The sequence below is a fragment of the Microtus oregoni genome, unplaced genomic scaffold (genome assembly GCF_018167655.1).
Source record: "Microtus oregoni isolate MIOR12 unplaced genomic scaffold, Mior012 000004F_ref0000308, whole genome shotgun sequence".
Classification (NCBI taxonomy): Eukaryota; Metazoa; Chordata; class Mammalia; order Rodentia; family Cricetidae; genus Microtus; species Microtus oregoni.
This window is the reverse complement of record NW_024543063.1, coordinates 33,519,854-33,538,605: the sequence shown is the minus strand read 5'-3', so window position 1 is coordinate 33,538,605 and position 18,752 is coordinate 33,519,854. Positions and strand designations below refer to the sequence as shown.

At 47.4% G+C, this 18,752-nt stretch overlaps 1 protein-coding gene across 1 annotated transcript; it reads right to left on the bottom strand.

Moving 5' to 3' along the window:
• Nucleotides 1–3,384: 3,384 nt before the first annotated feature.
• Nucleotides 3,385–18,714, bottom strand: Emc8 (ER membrane protein complex subunit 8). The gene is made up of 5 exons (XM_041649668.1): nt 18,356–18,714; nt 8,360–8,436; nt 6,427–6,496; nt 5,837–5,931; nt 3,385–5,528 (listed from the first exon to the last, which is right to left on the bottom strand). The coding sequence occupies exons 1-5, from the start codon at nt 18,575–18,577 to the stop codon at nt 5,369–5,371; spliced, it is 624 nt and encodes a 207-aa protein (XP_041505602.1). The 5' UTR covers nt 18,578–18,714; the 3' UTR covers nt 3,385–5,368.
• Nucleotides 18,715–18,752: the final 38 nt, after the last annotated feature.

Here is an 18,752-nt window from a genome sequence, read left to right as displayed (position 1 = left end):
CTGTATTATTTGATATTTAGATAAAAACATACCTAAGTCCTGGCTGCACATCAGGTGCCAGCCAGGCACGCCTGTATTTGGGAAGTAGAGGCAGGAGGGCTGAGTTGTTCTGCACTACACAGGAGACAATGAACCAAACAAAACCAACTGTGGCTCTGTTGGCTGCAAACGCTGGCTTTGGGCCCCAGTCTCCTTAGGTTTCCATCCCCTGGGCTGGAGCAGAGACTGTTACCCACTACACCTCTCATTCTCCACCTCTGGGCCGGCAAGGCTGCTGCAGCTCTGAGTGCCTGTCCGTTCCTCATTTCCTGTTGGCTCTGTAATAAAGGTACTCGGACTGGGCCGGGGCGGGAAGGGAACCGAGAGCGGAGAGAGGGTTTTCTGCAGTACAGGGTATTGAACCCGAGTCTCACTCACGCATGCCAAGCCAGCACTGAGCTACTCTCTCCGGTAGAGGCATGGCCAGCTCAAAACCCCTCCTCTACCCATCACTTACTGTTGTGCGAACTTAAGTTATTTTTGCAGGCTGAGCAGGCTTTGGTGTCCGCGTCTGTAGATGGAGACAAAACCAACACTAGCTGAAGGGGCAGCTGATAGAAACAGTGGGACGATGTGAAAGTTGTGCCAGCTTTTGAATATTTTATCCTCTTACCCTTTCAGTACTGACTGCTGTCTATGGCCAGGTGGTGCCCTTGGATGCATCTGACCAGTGACACATTCTAGATGTTAGAACACTTAGCAGCTAAAAGCTTTTTCAACGCCACCTGAATATATTCCAGCATGAGCATATTCTCTCCACTGCGCATGGCCCTCTAGGTGGATGTTATCAGAGGGCTGTGGGCAGTAAAATGCTCAGGGCCACAGAGTCAAGTGGCAAATGGGATTCACCTAACCCATTCTGGACTATCCAGAGTACTATAGGGCTGTTGGCACTATCTGCCAGGCTCTATAAGCCATCACCCAAAGAGGCGAAGCCTGCCGGAAGTCCAGAGAGTATTCAAGAATGAATCCATTCACAAATACCCAGTTCCTTCCCAGGGGGAGGTGACAGAGAACCTGGAGGTGAGGATGATCCTGAGGCTGAACAGTTGACTCCCCACTCCTAGTTCCTCCTGATGGGTGGGGGCTTTGCCCATGGAAGTGACAGGTATTTGGAAGTTTAATTCATTAGACTTATGAAGGTATCTGGAATTTTCGCAGCCAGCACTCAACACAGCATGCTATTCCATTTTGCAACAGTTTGAGCCAAGGCTCACCTCCAGTACGGGTCAGGTCTCAGCTGTGTTGGTGTTGCCTGCTTGGAAAGCAGAGGCAACAGAGAAGTCGATCGATCCAGAGCGAGCCCTTCAGACTGCAGCCTTTCAGGAACCTGCAAGGAGTGGTTCTTCAGGCAGCTAGTCTTCGGGGGATGGAGGCTTACAGAAACAGCTTTGAAGGAATGACAGCGGTCCCATTGAGGATCACAGGCACACGAGAAGTTGCAAGCCAATTTGAAGAAGTATTTACAGGGCTGGGGATTTAGCTCACAGGGTAGAAAGCTCAATGAGCATGTTATGAGGCCCCAGGTTCAATTATGCACAACACACACACACACACCCCTTCCATGCTCTCATCTGTGAGCTGGCAGGGCAGCACTCCACTGAGTTTTCTGCCAAAGCTGAGATACAGATCCTGCCCAAAGCAGGCGTTTCAGAAGTGGGAAATATCATACGGAAATAAGTTTCTCCAGACATCAGAAAAATAAGCTCCTAGAATAAATGATGCCAATTACACAAAGGCTTTAAAAATAACATTTATTTATCAGTTATGTGCACGTGTGGAGGTCAGAGGACAACCTCTTTCTAACAGTGGGTCCCAGGCACAGAACACAGACTGCTAGGCTTGAAGGGGTGTGTTTATCTGCAGAGCCACTCCCACACCCCTAAATTAGCAGTCAGCTTTTCCTCAGCTGCAGTTTCCGATGAGGCTGTTTTTCCATATTAGCATCCTTTAGTATTATTCCTTTTTTTTTTTGGAGTCTTCTTCTAGATTTAGGTTGTCTTGGAAATCACAATATAGACCAGGCTGGCCTCAACTTGTGGCAATTTTCTCAGCCTGTGTCAGGACTATGCGTGTATGCCACCATGCCTGGATAGTATCCTTTTTTATTTTGGAGACAGGGTCTCTCTACATAGCTCTGGCTGTCTTGCATCTATGTATCAAGCTGGCCTAGAACTCTTAGACATCTGCCAGTCTCTGCCTTCAGAGTGCCGGGATTAAAAACAAGTACCACACCTGGTCTTAGTTTTTTTTTTCTTTTCAAGACAGGGTTTCTCTGTAGCTTTGGAGCCTGTCCTGGTACTAGCTCTGGTAGACCAGGCTGGCCTTGAACTCACAGAGATCTGCCTGCCACTGCTGGGATTAAAGGCATGTCCACCACTGCCCGGCACTTTTTTGGGGGGGGGGCACACGACGACGTCAGGGTTTCTTTTTGTAGCCTTGGCTGTCTTGGATCTCACTTTTAGACCAGGCTGGTCTTAAACTCACATAGATCCACCTGCCTTTGCTTTCCCAGTGCTGGTAATAAAGGTATGTTCCACCACTGTCTGCCAGTATCCTTAATCCTTAAAGGCAATTGTAGAAGTGAAAAATTCCTTTAAGACCCAGGAGGCAGAGGCTGGTAGATCTTTAGGACGAGGTCAGCCTGGTCTACACAGTGAAACCCTTTCTCAGAAAAACCAACAAACAAAATTAAGGGGAAAACTCATTAAAAAAATTTTAAACTGATATAGGCCTACCTTTTCATCATTGCCTTACGGTAAGACCTTCAAAATCCTTTCTAGTTTTCTGATGTTTAAGAAAATTTTATATTGATAGTTTTTACTATACTTGTTAATGGTGTCTTAGCTTAGTTTCCATTGCTGTGCTACAACTGACCAAAGCAACTTGGGGGTAAACAAGAACAGAAAGGTTATGGTTTAATAGTGCTGTTTATATGTCAAGTTGACAAGGGACAACTGTCTGCTTGTGATGGCTATTCTTGGTCATCAACTTGATTACATCTGGAATTAATTGAACCCCAAGCTGCTGGGTACATCTGTGAGGATTTTCCTTGATTTATTATTTAAGGTAGCAAGATCTACCTTAAATCTGGGCCACACCTTCTGGTGGCAGCCTATATAAAGAACAAGGACAGAAGCTTTTGTTTGTTGCCTGCTTACTCTTGCCCACACTGGCAAGTCCATTCTTTCAATGGCATTAGAGCCTACTTCTTTGTGATTTCAGTGTACACTTAAGACCAGCTGAGACATCCAGTCTTCTGGACTGAACTCTGGATTCTTTCTTTTTTTAAAGATTTATTTATTATATATACAACATTCTGCCTCCATGTATACCTGCGTGCCAGAAGAGGGCGCCATATTTCATTACAGATGGTTGTGAGCCACCATGTGGTTGCTGGGAATTGAACTTAGAACCTCTGGAAGAGCAGCCAGTGCTCTCAACCACTGAGCCATCTCTCCAGCCCTGAACTCTGGATTCTTGAATTATCCACTGGTTGCCAGATATTGTTGGAATAGTTGGATCATTACCTGTGACTCTAATAAATCCCATTTTACATAAATGTATCTATAGAATAAGAAACACTCCCATCAACTGTTTCTCTAGAAAATCCTGACAAATACTTTGCAGGTTAGTTTTGTCAACTTGATAATAGTCTAGTCACCTCCTTCCTCAATTAAAGAATTGCTACCATGAGATTGTAGACAGGTCTGTGGGTTATTTTCTTGATTAATGATTGACGTGGAAGGGCCCACTGAGTGGTGTTACTCTCAGGCATATGGTCTGAATCATGTAAGAAAGCAGGCTGAACAAACCTCAGAGAACGAGCCTAGTAAGTTCCTCCATGGCTTCTGCTTCAGCTCTTGCCTCAGCTTCCTGTTCTTTGACGTGCGAGTTATACAGAACTGTTTGCCAGCTGCAGCTCTAAGGGAGTTGTCCCTGAAGACAAGGTACGCAAGTGACCTGCAGCCCTCAGATTTCGTTTTCAGAACGTGTTCTCACTCTACAGTTGGCCTGAAACTCATTACGAAGAATTGGACTCAAACTTGAGATCCTCCCCTTCTGTGCTAGGACACAGGCATGGGCACCATATCTGGCTTGGACAGAAGAACTGTGAGCTGCTGCCCAACTCTGGCTCCAGCACATGCCAACGGCTGTCCTCAGATACAGAGGAGCCTGAAAAGCCCTCTCTGTATGAGGGTGAGGAAGGATGGTGACTGGTGTCTCAACCTTCCTTAGTTCAGGAACTGACAAGGTCAGTTTGAAAGGTTAAGGAGAGCTGGGAGGGGTGCTGATCACAGTAACTGAGAAGCAAAGGCAGAGGGATCACTGCACGTTCAAGGCCAGGCTCCTCCACATGATAGCCAACACCAAGTCAATCAGGACGGCAAAGGTATATTCTTAGTCACCGAAACTGAACACTTCCCCCAGCCAACAAACAATATCAAGAGCAAAACAAAACAGTTAAAGGCAAGAAGAGGTGCTGGAATGAAGGGGAGAATGCTGTCACCAACCCTTGCCACCAGCCTCATGAAGCCTAAGGAAAGGCACTATTTCTCTGTGTAACAGTTCAAAGGACAACATACAATGCACCAAAAGTCTTCTTACTATTTCCTAAGATGGTCAGAACACTTGGTCAAATGATCCAAGCTAACAAGCACATTGCTTGGGACATCCCAGAGACACTGAACACTAGGGTTTTTTTTTTTTTTCTTTTTGTATGTTTGTTTTTTGTTTATTTTAAATACAAAGCAGGTCTCACTCTGAAGACCCAGAGCAGCTGAGTCAGGTTTTGGGAATGTTCAAGGTCTCAGCTTCCTCTCCTCATGGCATCTTGGTTCTCATTACCAATGTGCTGTGTTCACTGTACAGTGAGGTTTCTCAGGCAGCGGTGCTGGCTCTTTCCCCTGTGCAGCTTTGTGGAGCCCACAGCTCCTAGCCTTGACACCAACTTGGCTGATCAGATGATGCTCCAACAGTCCACGAGGCTGCCTGATGCATTACACACTCACCAGAGTAAAGACGGAAATGCACCCTTTCTAGATTATAAAAGGCTAGAACTGTTTAATGGGAACAACTGGGACAAGCAGAAAGAGCTCTGATGGGCAGGACTGGGCAGCACAGAAAAAGAACCCAAAGCCTAGGCGGCCTACACCTCTCCACAACCCTGCCCTGAAGGATGCCGATTGGACTCCCCTTCCCCTGAAGGATGCCGATTGGACTTCCCTTCCAAGGCACACACCACAGACTTTAGTCCACTATTACTCGAAATTTAAAAATAGGTTTTTCTCTTCTCTGTAATGCAGTGTCCAGTTGTGGTGGCTCTCTTCTAGCACAGGTGCAGAACTGCTTTGTTGATCTCAGGGTTTGTCCAGTCGTTCCGAATGTCATCCAGGTGGTTATCAAAATCCACAAGTGTTTCATAGGAACGGCTGTCCAGGAGCGATGCTAAGATCCTCTGTGCCTCTGGCCAATCCTCACAGTAGTCGCTGCAGGGCAGACAGCAGAATCAGCCTCATGCCCACCCCAAGACCACACAGGCTGCTAAGGACAGAGCAGCTGCTGGGAAACACGTAAGGATGGACCCAAGACACTTGTTAATGGACAGGTCCCCTCCAAACAGGGCACTGAAGAACCTAGAGGGACATGGCTGAAGAATCCATGTCATCAGAAATCAAACCAAACACAGGAGGAGTGTTGTGCCATGGGTCCGTGTGGAGACCAGCAAGTACCACCCAGACCCCGTCTTTCATAGAAGCCCTACAGTCTAGGCCCTGTAGGAGGGCACTGCACTCACTGGTGTGGGTCTCTGCATCGCCACCTGTTCTCATGGTGCTCGTAGACATGGATTGTAGGTGCTGCGCAGTCCATCGTGAACTTGGCATTGTCCACCTGAGAAGATGAGGTCGTGACAAGCATGAGGACGGGGCTGAGAAGAGCAATGCCTTCCTGGGCTCCTATGCAAGCAGCACCAATAGCACAGACAGGCTCACACCAAGAGAACTCTATAGCAGAGTGAGTGTGAGGCACTTCCCCACCTTTCCAACAACTAGACTCCTCCTCTTCCCCCAGACAGGGTTTCTCTGTGTAACAGTCCTAGCTGTCCTGGAACTAGCTCTTGTAGACCAGACTGGCCTCGGACTCACAGAGATCCACCTGCCTCCTGAGTGCTGGGACTAAAGGTGTGCACCACCACTGCCCAGTCTTCACTCTTAAGACTACATAGGCTATTCCCCGACTCCCTAGGATACACTGGCTTTTCTCAGTGGTCCCTGCCACCGCAGTGCTGTGCCTGCAGTAGTACCCAGCCCACTATAGTGATGGAACACTTGAGGCCCGGAGCTGGGACACGAGGGAAGCTTAAGCAGCAGCAGGAATGAGACTCACCATGATGAGTGCAGTGTCACTGAAGCCCTCAGCGATCCTGGAGGCCACCTTCTCTGCCACCTGGTTTGGGCTGTAGAGAAGGACCCATGAGCTCTACCATACATACTGTAACCAAGTCATCAAATAGGCCCTCTGTCAGTATAGTTCACCAACACCTGAACTGACAGGCAACAATGGAGCCAACTGACTGAGTGGCTCACTGAGATGACTTGGGGGCTATGAATGCCACTGGGACCATGGGGCACATTGCCAGAGCGGGCCTTGGAGAGGGAACCCTGAGGGCACCTCCTAAAAGGATGGGGCTTATTCCTTCTTCTGGGACTTAATGGAGTGCTGCCTAGGGCAGGCTGATGACCCGCTGGGCTGTGGACTATATGAGCTTGAGTCTCTACATGCCTGCTACCCAAGTAGGTTCAGGGCCCTGGCAACCAAATCCTCTTTTTAAACCAAGCCACCTTTAGGACTCTAAGTCATTTCACATCTTCTCTATGCCGTGAGCTTTCAATTTGATGCCATCCTAGTTTGACCAACGAGTGACACTCGTATCTCATGTTGACAAAGCTTCTCTAGCCATGCTGCTGGGTAGGCCTGAACTTTAGCTGCTGTAGCCGCTTTCCTTCAGGGTCCTCACAGGTCAACTGAAGGGCCCACATGGCTCTGCACAGGGCTAGCTGTGTGGCATCCACAGCCTTCTCCAGAGCAGTTTTTGTAACAGGCTGAACAGTACTTGTCACCCACCTAGAGGCAGAATAAGGGCCAGAAGGCACAGAGAACAAGAGGTGGCAGAAGAAATGGGACCTGAGTACAGGGCTTCTACAGGATCTGGGTGGTCCCAGAAGGTGCCCTGATGTACCCAATGAGCCCAGCATCTAGCTGGCCATCAACTTACTTAATAAGAATCCCTGTCTGGATGTAGGCCTCCAAGGATAAGATGGGCACATTTCTTGGATACTCCTAAGCCTTATCAGTGACTGTTGTGAGGATTTTCCAACTCACTGTTTTATTTCTAGAAGAGCCCGTGGGCCACCCCATCATCCATACCAGAGAAGCACACTGGGGTCTGTTGGCTCCATCTGACCACACAAGAAAACCCCAGTACTTACTGTGTGGGTATTTTCCAGCTGCCCCTGGCTTCTAGCTGGCTGCAGCCAAAGGAAGCCTCTGGAGGACAGCAGAGGGCATGGAAGAGGGACATCAGTACTGACTGATCTGGGCCTCCCTTCCCTATCAGGCTGGCTGCTGGCCATGTCTTGTGGCCAAAGGATGTTGCTCCTCTGGAAGTGGCCTTTTTTACCAGCTCTTCCTCGATGGCCCTGGAGGGCTGAGGGATGGAGGCTGCTGTCACCTGTTTGGTCCCTGCACACAGGTCCTGAGTTCTATCTATGGCCCACCCCCTTTGAGTAGCCTGTCCATGAGTTCCTTAAGCTGCCCTGACTGAAGGTGTCCTTTGGTAGGCTCTTGGGACCCAGTCTGAAGCTGACAGCAGACAGTTAACTTATCATACTGTTCAAGAGAGCTGAGGTGGTGGCATCTTTGGTGCAGGAACCTGGTGCCAATTAAGGCGCCAAAGACCACACTTTTACCAAAGGTCCCATTCTAACAGTTCCAAATCCCAAACCACTTTACTTACGCAAGAGAGCTACTTTGCCTTCCATTCCACAGCCTCTTGTTTTGGAGAGGCAACAGGCTGGTGGACACAAGCAGGGTTGGCTGCTGCTCCCCCTCTTTAAGTTCCCTCCCTGCATGACAGAGGAGCCATGGATGAATTCCTAGCTACTTATCTGGCCAGTTGCCCACACACCTGATAAAGCGAGTGGGGGCTTACACAAGCTTTGAAACTTAAGCCGGGGTGGGGGGGTGGGGGGTGTCAAAAGCACCTCAGGGATGGCTCCATGGCTTCCAACCCCACCATCCACAGGTGTGCAACCCGTACCTGGCATCCTTCACACGCTCATTAGCTTGATAATAGCCGGCGATCACATAGCTGTTTTCTTTGCACCATGAGTCGATCTGAGAGGAACACAAATGGGAAAATGACCTTAGCACCAGGTCTCAGTGACAGCCCCACCACACGTGGGACAAGCCAGACTCCAAACAGCCCTTGCATTTTTCCTGACCACAACGAAACGAGCATCAGGGAAATGTGCAAGGGCAGGACCCAGAAGCAGGGTCCTCCTAGACAGGCTGTACTGGGTGCAGCAGCTGGGGTCCTTGGCGACTGACAGCACGGAGCAGTGCCGTGTGGACTGGAGAGGGAAGCATCTTGATTCATTCCCCATTTCTTTAAAGCACACAGCATCTGTGGTGCTGCTGTGCAGACCTGCTTTCAGAAGCTCAGAGAAACTGCAAAGGAGGTGTGGTGTCAGCAGAGCTGCACACAGGAGACTTCTTCTGAGGACCTATTGGTTGTTCTTTTTCTATCTTTCTCTGTTCTGTTCTTCTACCCCATTTGTCTCTTCAGTTGTTTCCCCTTGAACATTCCCCTAATCCTCTTTATCCTTCTTTTCCAATGTTTTCCTTTACATCTTTCCTCCTCTCTATTTCTCTGATCCCTTTTATACCTCCTAATACAAAGATTTCTATGCATGAAAAGATTACTTCATTAGCCATAAGCCACATATTTTTCAAAAAGAAATTAAAATCTTTACGCAAGAAAAAATCACAGTAAGAACACAAGTTATATGTTCTTCACCCCAAAGCAACGGTTCTTTTATAACCAATTAACAAAGTTTTAAGCAAGCCAAGTGTAGTCCAGCTCCTTTGTCCTGGCAGGCCGCAGTCTGCGGTCTCAGTGCAACACGTTTCTGTTTTCTGCTCTAGAGAAACACTCAACAGTGGCCAGTCCGCCACCTATTTTCCTTTACACAACAGGGTCATTTACTCTCCTTTCACAACCTGGTTTTTTCAAGGTGCACACCAGGGCCTGTGACTAATTCTGTAAGCTCCATGATAGAGGGGCTCAGGCCAAACCTGGCTGTAGGGACGGAATTGTTTTCTCTGATCATCAGCCTGTTTCTCCACAGGCAGAACTCACGGGTCTATAGTGCATGGAACTTCCTTGTTACTGTTTTTGTCTTCTGTAGATCTCACGTCTAACAAAGGGTTAGCCTATACTGTCTTCTTTGTATCTTTTATTGGAGCAACTGGAGAATAACCTAAATCATTTCCCTAATCATCTTTACTGTCTTAACCACCTGTATCTTAAACTCAAAGTTCAATTAATTCATAGATCTAAGTAATTATTATTGTTTTTATAAAAGACATCCTCATTATGGTCTGCAAGTAAACTGCCCAGTGAGAAGTGAGATTTTCCCAGGAAACAATCACACTGTACTAGATACAGTGGGATCCAGTCATACAGTAATCACACCATGCCAAATACAGCAGAAACACAGCAGCAAGGGACATTCTGGAGACAACCCTCCTGGGGCTCTGATCTCCAGGATGCACCCAGAATAGCTTTGTTATACTCTGAGCTGTATCTCCTTTTTTATTATTTTTCTTTTCTTTCTTCTTTCTTTTCTTTTTTTTGATTTTTCGAGACAGGGTTTCTCTGTGTTGTTAACAGCCCTAGCTGTCCTGGAACTAGCTCTGTAGACTTGGCTAGCCTTGAACTCACAGAGACCCACCTGTCTCTGCCTCCCTAGTGCTGGGATTAAAGGTGAGCGCCACCACTGCCCGTCATTTAAAAATTATTGTTTAACCAAAAAACATGAATATTTCTCTGAGCTGAATGGATAGCAAATCCTAAACATTTGAAGATGACTAGAAGGGAAAACAAGAGCAAATGATTACTCCTATGAGGAGCTCCAGATTTAAAAGAGCCCCATAAGGAATTATGCTTTACAAAATTGCCCGAGTTAGCAAAGTAATTGGCTACCTCTATTGCTGAGGAAGCTTGTATTTTTTTTTTTTTTTTGGTTTTTCGAGACAGGGTTTCTCTGTGGTTTTGGAGCCTGTCCTGGAACTAGCTCTTGTAGACCAGGCTGGTCTCGAACTCACAGAGATCCGCCTGCCTCTGCCTCCCGAGTGCTGGGATTAAAGGCGTGCGCCACCACCGCCCGGCTGGAAGCTTGTATTTTAAAATGACTAATAGCACTAATCTGAGAATGGAGTATGTCCATATTGATGGCAAATAGTGAGGTATTCCAGACACCTCACAGATGTGTCTGTATGTGGTCCAAGACATTTCTGATTATAAGACAGAGGAGTAAGTTCTTAGCGACTTGGTAGTGATGCCTGTCAGAGCTTTCTACCATAAATGGGCACCTGGGCAGGTGTAAATACACCCATGTCTCTGCAGTGTAGCACACTTAGTCTCCTGCATGTGCTTCCAACAGGGGCAGGCAGCAGATTTTCAGTGCTGCCGGCTCTGTAATACAGTTGTCAATCTGATTTAGCTTTCTGCAGGTCTAACGCCTGCCCATGGCAGACTCACACAAATTAAATCTTAAACAGAAAATCCAATGCCCGACAACGTGAGCTGGACATAATGGCATGCATTTGTGATCTTAGCACTTGGCGGCTGTGGCAGCCAGAAGCCTGTTGACAGCACAGGGTGGGTGCCTGGGACACACAACAAGACTATCTTTAATCCTAGCACTTGGGAGGAAAAGGCAGATGGATTCTGAGTCCAAGGCCAGCCTGGTCTAGAGAGTTCCAGGACAGACAGAACTACACAGAGATACCCTGTCTCTAGAAAATGTGTGTTTAGGGGGCTGGAGAGATGGCTCAGCGGTTAAGAGCATTGCCTGCTCTTCCAAAGGTCCTGAGTTCAATTCCCAGCAACCACATGGTGGCTCACAACCATCTGTAATGAGGTCTGGTGCCCTCTCCTGGCCTGCAGGGATACACACAGACAGAACATTGTATATATACACAATAAATAAACAAATATTTAAAAAAAATGTGTGTTTAAAACCTGCTTTAAATGCTGGACTCTCCTTCTGGTCTCAGTTTCCGTCATGACTCAAAGCTGACATGACAGGTCTAGTCTTAGGGTCCCTGAATCACATGTGGACTAGAATATTTCCAAATTCCTGAGAATTCATGAGTTACCATATTGGGTCAAAACCAGGGCTCACTAAACCAGCTAAAAATGCTGGTCATCCACCCAAACGATTAGGATTATGTCCCCAAACATTTATAATGGCTCCACTGCACAAATCCCCACAGATTAGTCACATGTTGCCATCTCATCTTAAGGGAATAGGTGCTGGAATTGTCCCTACCTACAAGTTTCCCCAAATTTATCCCCATACTGCATCAGTGGGCCTTGTTCTAAATTTTGGGTTTGGCACCTTTACCTTAATTCAAACCTAAGTGATCCATTGGCTGTTTCTAATAAAAGCCGACCTGCCTGTCCTTCCTGCAGGTGACCCTACATCTGGCCAGCTCTCCCAGCCCTTAGGGCTAGTTCCCCTTGTTTCAGGGCCTGCTTGTTTGCCACTTACTGTTCTTGAAACAAGGCACTCAAACACAGTGGCACAGAACAATGTTAATTCATCATCTCAGGTCTACAATGGGGATGAGGCTATGTAGGAAGGTTCTGTCCTGCCTGGTTCTGCAGTCATTCAGTCCCAAAGAAACACACAGAAGCTTAATTATAAACTGTTTGGCCTATTAGCTCAGGTCTATTTTTATTATTATGATGATTATTATTATTTTGGTTTTTCAAGACAGGGTTTTGATGGAGGAAGGTCATTGGCTAATAAAGAAACTGCCTTGGCCCATTTTATTGGTTAGAACATAGGTGGGTGGAGTAAACAGAACAGAACGCTGGGAGGAAGAGGAAGTGAGCTCAGACTCGACAGCTCTGCTCTCTGGAGCAGAGGCCATGCTCCCCTCTCCCGGGCAGACGCCATGAAGCAAGCTGCCAGGTCAGACATGCTGAATCTTTCCCGGTAAGACTGATGCTACACAGATTATTAGAGATGGGTTGATTGGGATATGAGAATTAGCCTGTAAGGGCTAGAGTTAATGGGCCAAGCAGTGTTTAAAAGAATACAATTTGTGTGTTGTTATTTCTGGTGTAAAGCTAGCCATGTGGGAGCCGGGCGGGCGGGATGAAAAGCAGGCCCGCAGCTCCCACAACAGGGTTTCTCTGTGTAACAGTCCTGACTGTCCTGGAGTTTACTTTGTAAACCAGGCTGGCCTCGAACTGAGATCCACCTGCCTCTGCATCCCAAGTGCTGGGATTAAAGGTGTGCACCACCACCACCCAGTTGCTCAGGCTTATTATTAATTAGCTCTTACAACTTAAATTAACCCACAATTCTTGTCTGTTTAGCTACGTGGCTTGGTATCTTTTCTCAGTAAGGCATCTTTCTTCTTCTTTGTCTGACTGATGATTGATTCTCTGCCTTTCCTTTTCCCAGAACTCTCTTAGTGTGATTGCCCCACCTATACTTCCTTCCTGGCTACTGGCCAATCAGTGTTTTACTTATGACAAAATTGTTACAGTGTATAAGATATCCCATGGCAAGGCTGGTTCTTTCTATGAGCTTTGGACACCCCTTTTCTAGCCTTCTTAGGCCTACAGTCACATCCTCCTGTCTGCTTGCCTTCACACATTACCCACTGACTTGTTTACCAATCCCTATTCTTACTCTGGTCTGACACAGAGAAGCAGGGACAATCTCTCCGCCCACAACTCTGTTGTACTTACTACTGGGGTGCAATGCAAATTTACTCCCCAACAGCACAGCATCAGCCTTCAGCGAGCTGTCAAATCTGGCTCTTTGGCCAAAAGGTCCAGGACTCACATCTGCCTCAAACATACATGGTACCATCTTGAACCTGGGCACAGACAGCACTTGACACGGGACTGATACCTGTGACAAATGTTAACACATGCTTCAACCTGCCTATATCTGCTGACGACACAGGCCAATGTGAAGATCCCAGGAACCTAACCAAATCAGTGGGAGAAATAATGCTGTGACCTAGAACTTCTAGACCTTGTGGGGAGGTTTAAAGCAAACCAGGCCATAAAAGTCCCACCTTGGCTTTAGGAAATGCAACATTTTTTTTTACATTGTGCACACGTCTCCACCAACACAGACCTGCACATGGCCTCTCCACTAACCGAGGAACAGACCCTGCACCACCAGAGCTCAGAGGCAGGGAAACATGTTTTAACAGGGAAAGAAGGACCAAAGAGAGGACCAAGTGGTTAGAGCACTGGCTACTCTCGCAGAGGACTTGGGTTTAATTCTCCACACCTATCGCTGTGTCTCACAACTGTAACTCCTAGGTGATTTCTGATATCCTGGCTCCCATAAGTACCACATGCACGCAGAGAGTGCACAAACATACATGAAGGGAAACACCCATACACACAAAATAAAAATTTATTTTTTAAAGACTTACTAGTTTTTATTATGTGTAGGTATGTGTACAGGAATGCAGGCACCTGTTGAGGCCAGAGGCGTCAGCCTTCCTAGAACTGGAGTCATGAACTATTGTGAGCCACCTGACATAGGTGCTGGGAACCAAACTGGGTCCACTGAAGAGCAGCAAGTGCTCTCAACTATGGAGTCATCTCTCTAGCCCCTAAGTAAATAAGGCAAAATTAAAAAATGGATGAGGGCAGCTTCAGATGAGTGAGGATGGGGATAGGTTGTTGGACAGGGCTTTGCAGTGTCCAGGAATACAGAAGCCTCAGACCAGAGTTAGCCCATGTGTCCTATGAAAAGTGGGGGTAGCCTGGAGTGGCGGCACACAGTCAAGTAACCTGCCCCTCCCAAGCGGGCCATGACAAAGCACAACCTTGAAGCTGACCTCTGCTCATGTCCATCTTCCTGGCACGGCTGTCTGAAACCCAGGCCCCTAAAATGGAGTCTGTGAGACCACAAGAGGAGCAGCAAACACAGAACTGATACAGACACCATATCCTTCACAGGGAAGGAGAAAGCAATTACGGGGTGTGACCTGCCCCCTCTGCTTAATGTCCTCTATGCTGTTCGGAGCCAGTCACATGGGAGACCTGCTGAGGGGCCAGGGTCAACCCCTTGATTCCTGTTGACTCTGCAGAGGTGGCCCCTCTCTGCAAGCCTGCTAACATTCTATGTAAGCATCACCATCTACCTCAGGTGACTCCATAACAACAGGAGAATGGGCAAGGCTAAGCGTCTCCCTCCCTCCTGATCCCACATGACCAAACGGAGGGTCATCCAGTAAAACTCCCTGTTTGTAGCAAGAAGCAAGCCTTGGCTGAGTTTTCCTGAGTTTCCTTCTCAGGTCAGCTGTGACTTTTCCCTGAAAGAGAAGCTTGGGAGGCTAATGAGCAGGGAAGAGGGGTCATATGCTGAGGAAGAACACCCAGGGCAGATGGGGCAACAGCTGTGGAGCATGGAATGGAGACGGCAGGAAGAACACTGGCCTGAAATCACACCATGGTAAGCAAGAAAGTCATCTGAGCAGAATGTACAGAGAATTGCCCAGAGCAGCAGAAATCAAGGCACGAGAAAAAGACAACGGGCTTAGAGAAACAGGGTTATGCTAATTTTCCTACCAACACTTTTATGTTTTTTTTTTTTTTTTTGCTATTTGAGGTAATTCCTTCACTACCTACGTCAAAGGGCTGAGGATAAATAATAGGCATAAGTACTTAAACAAATGAAAAGCACCCAGAAATGCAAGGACTTTTTAAAAAATGGAAAATAATAATAGAAATCCTTTTAAAGGACTCTCACATTGCCCTTTGCCAGACTGCATGTTAGAAATTGGCTAGCTAAGCTTTCCCATGTTCAACAATCATTTCAGTGTGTGCTCCCCAGCAGAGGGAGCCACCAGGATGGGTGGGGGGTCTCATAGACACAGCTGCATAAGTCCTGCGGCTGTTAAAACTTCCACAGTCATATTTTAACAGTAGCAGGCTTCAAACCCAGAGACTTCTCACAGCCTTTGGTGTACAAGGTTGCATGGTTGAAAAGTAAACACCACAAATTTAATAAACTCAATTTATGGCTGCAATGGGGGCTAGTGAGACAGTCCCAGCGTGGGTGGGGGAGAATACTCAGAGCAGGGGCATCTGCAGGAGGAATAGTAGTGGGGACAGTTGGGGTGGGTGTTTGGGAGGGAAAAGAAGTGGGAATGGGGGCCACATCCTGGGGACAGACCGAACACCAGTCTGGGGAGGTCCTGTTAGACTGCAGGTCTTCAAGTGGAACCGTAGCCTGCTGCAGAGGATAAGGGTCGTTTTGAGACTAGAGGCTGGCAGGAGATGAAAGGATGGATTCAACAAAGAGCCCGAGGGAGGACAGTCCATGGCCTCAGAGGCTCCACATTGTCTCAGGGATACAGCAGGAGAGTAGCACCAAGAGAGAATAGGCAGAGCATTTGGTGCAAAGAGTCTAAGACAGTCAAATGAACTCCTGATGCTAAAAGTTGAAAAGTGGATTTGGGCTTGAAGTGGAGATTGAGAAAGGCAGAACCTCCTGGTGCCTGTAAAGGCCCCAGGGTAGGTCACAAAGCCTGGGGTGGCAGGCTGGCTTAAACATCCTGACTATCCTAACCCCCAGGCTTGGATGAACTGATTTTTTAAATATATATATATATGTATGCATATATAAATATATATGTATATATAAATGTATATATATATACACATATATATATGTATATATAAAAAATGTATACAATATTCTGTCTGTGTGTATGCCTGAAGGCCAGAAGAGGGCACCAGACCCATTACGGATGGTTGTGAGCCACCATGTGGTTGCTGGGAATTGAACTCAGGACCTTTGGAAGAGCAGGCAATGTTCTTAACCTCTGAACCATCTCTCCAGCCCGGATGAACTGATTTTTTTAAGGTGGGAAAAAAATCTTATTTTATATTTCTTTCTTTCTTTTTTGGAGACATGGTCTCACTATGTAGCTGTGGCTGTTCTAAAACTCATTCTGTAGACCAGGCTGGCCTCAAACTCACAGAGATCCGCCTGCCTCTGTCTTCCGAGTGCTGGGATTAAAGGCATGTGCTATGGCTCAGCAATCTGCCTGCCTCTTGTGTGGGTATGGGCATGTGAGTACAGTGCCCACAGAAGTCATAAGAGGGAGTCAGATCTGGGGATGGAGTTAGAGATAGTTGTAGGTACCTGACTTGAGTGTTAGGAACTACCTCTTCCTTTCAAGAGCAGCAAGTGCTTCAGCCACCTCCCCAACCCCGCTATTAGCTGCTGTTTCTTTTGTATAGAGCTTGTCAGCCCACTGCAGATCCAAGTCTAACCCAGTCCTGGGTTCAAGCCTGAGAAACCTGCAATATTAAGTCACCCGCAACTTCTTTGCTAACTGAACAAGACTGACCTGGAAAATGCATAGGAATCCTCAGCCATGCTTCAGGTACCAAAAGTACACTTCTTCAGAAACTAAAATTCACGAGTTTATAAATATCACCCACATATCTGCCCAGCCCCCAAGAATCTAAAATTTAAAAACAAAATACATGCAATAATTTTTTAAGACACTCAAAAAATTTGTTGGGCAGTGGTGACACACCTTTAATCCCAGCACTTGGGAGACAAGAGGCAGGCTGATCTCTGCGAGTTTGGGGCCAGTCTGGTCTACAAAAGCTAGTTCCAGGACAGGTCCCAAAGCTAAAGAGAAAACTTGTTTCAAAAAATCAAAATCAAACCAAAACAACAACAACAAAATACTCAAAAAATATGCTCGGTAAATTTAAGACAATCACCTAAAGGCACTTATAGTTGGTAAGACATTTCCCTTGGTGTTGTAATGTTGTAATGTAAATTAAGAAAAGGATGAGAGAGGCACAGTGGTGACCATCTTTAATCCCAGCACTTGAGACTGAGGCAGGCTGACCTCTGTATTTTGGAGGCCAGCTTGGTCTACATAGTGTTCCAGACCAGCCAGGGCTACAAAAGTGAAACCCTTTCCAAAAAAACAAAATGAACAGATGGCAAGGCATGCTTGTTCATGAGTTCTCAGGAACTGAGCAGGAAGAGTATTGAGAGTTCAAGGCTAGTCTGGGCTACACGTTTAGAAAATTTTGGGGGGCGGGGACGGCCAGAAGTGGCACGTCACCCCTGCCAGCTCTTGTTTCATCTCAGAGCTCAATCTGAGATGTAAACGGAGCTGTGGTGAGTGCTGCTGCTCAGGCAAGCTGCGAGAATGGAATCTCACAGTCTTTAGCAAGGCAGAGAGAATGGGGGAGAAGGGCAAACTCAGCCTCCAGGGTCATGGCGGCCATGCTCAGGCAGGCTAAAGTCTCTTAAGGAGGGGTTACTGTTTACTTCAACTTTTGTTTATTTACCTCTTTGAGGCAGAGTTGTTATGGGTCTGGGGTCATTCATGAATACATTTTGGTAAGATGGAGCTTTTGACTGAGATACTGGCACGAGGACTGACTTGCACTGGCATCAGGTCTTCATCTGAGCGAGTGCCCGAGACGTAGCACCTAGCCATTATCAGCCCAGGGCTTATAAAGGCAAAAATCACAAAGCTATAATTTTGGGTTTATTTTTTGAGCAGAGAAAGCCAAGTTTGATTACAAAAGCAGGAATAGTTTTATGACCTACTAGCTTGCTAGAAGAGCAAATTCTTCAAGATCAGTCGATTTAAAAACTAGTCTTCACCGTCTGGGGTAGGATACAGGGTACAGCCATGCTAGGGGTTTACATGCTTGAGGCTTTTTTTCCTTTTTGGTTACTCAAGCTTAGTTTAAACTTTAAATGCAGTGTTAACTATCACAGGTATCTCTACGTAGACCAGGTTGACCTCGAACTCACGGAGCTCCACCCACCTTCATGTCCCGAGCGCAGGTTTGAAGAATGCACACCACACTCGGTTTCTTGGTAATTTTACAAAACCGTGAGAGCACGTTACCTTGCTTACCCAAGAGGAGACGCCTCTCGAAAGAAGGGCACCTGACTTCGCCCAGCCCAGAATCCCGCGTTGACCTCGAGCTTACCAGGGTGAGTGCCACCTCCAGCATGGGCGCCAGGGCCAGCGTGCCGTGGAAAAGCGGGATGCAGTCCACGAAGAGAGTGTGGCTGCCTGAGCCCGGCGGATGCTCCTTGCGCGGCCTCTGCCTCTCGGCCACCAGAAGCCCGTTGACCGCGCAGTGCGGGTACTTGGCGCCGTGTAGCACCATCTTGCAGTAGGCCTGTGTAGTCAGCTTCACGCCCGGCATGCTGAGTCGGGGTGCTCACTTCGCCAAGGAGGCCCCCAAGGTACAAAACACGACCGCGTTGCACCCAAAGGCAAATTCACGCCTCCACTAGCAACCTCCCTCCTCGACCCGCCCGCCGGAAAGCGTATTTGCCAGCGCCTGCCGGAAAGCAGCGTAACCCGCGCGGCTTTTCGCG

Coding starts and splice junctions, on each gene's coding strand:
- Emc8 (XM_041649668.1), bottom strand. CDS start 18,577: ATGCCGGGCGTGAAGCTGACTACACAGGCCTACTGCAAGATGGTGCTA. Junction 8,437..18,355: donor TGGAGGTGGCACTCACCCTG/GTAAGCTCGAGG, acceptor TGTTCCTCTCAG/ATCGACTCATGGTGCAAAGA. Junction 5,529..5,836: donor CGATGCAGAGACCCACACCA/GTGAGTGCAGTG, acceptor TCTGCCCTGCAG/CGACTACTGTGAGGATTGGC.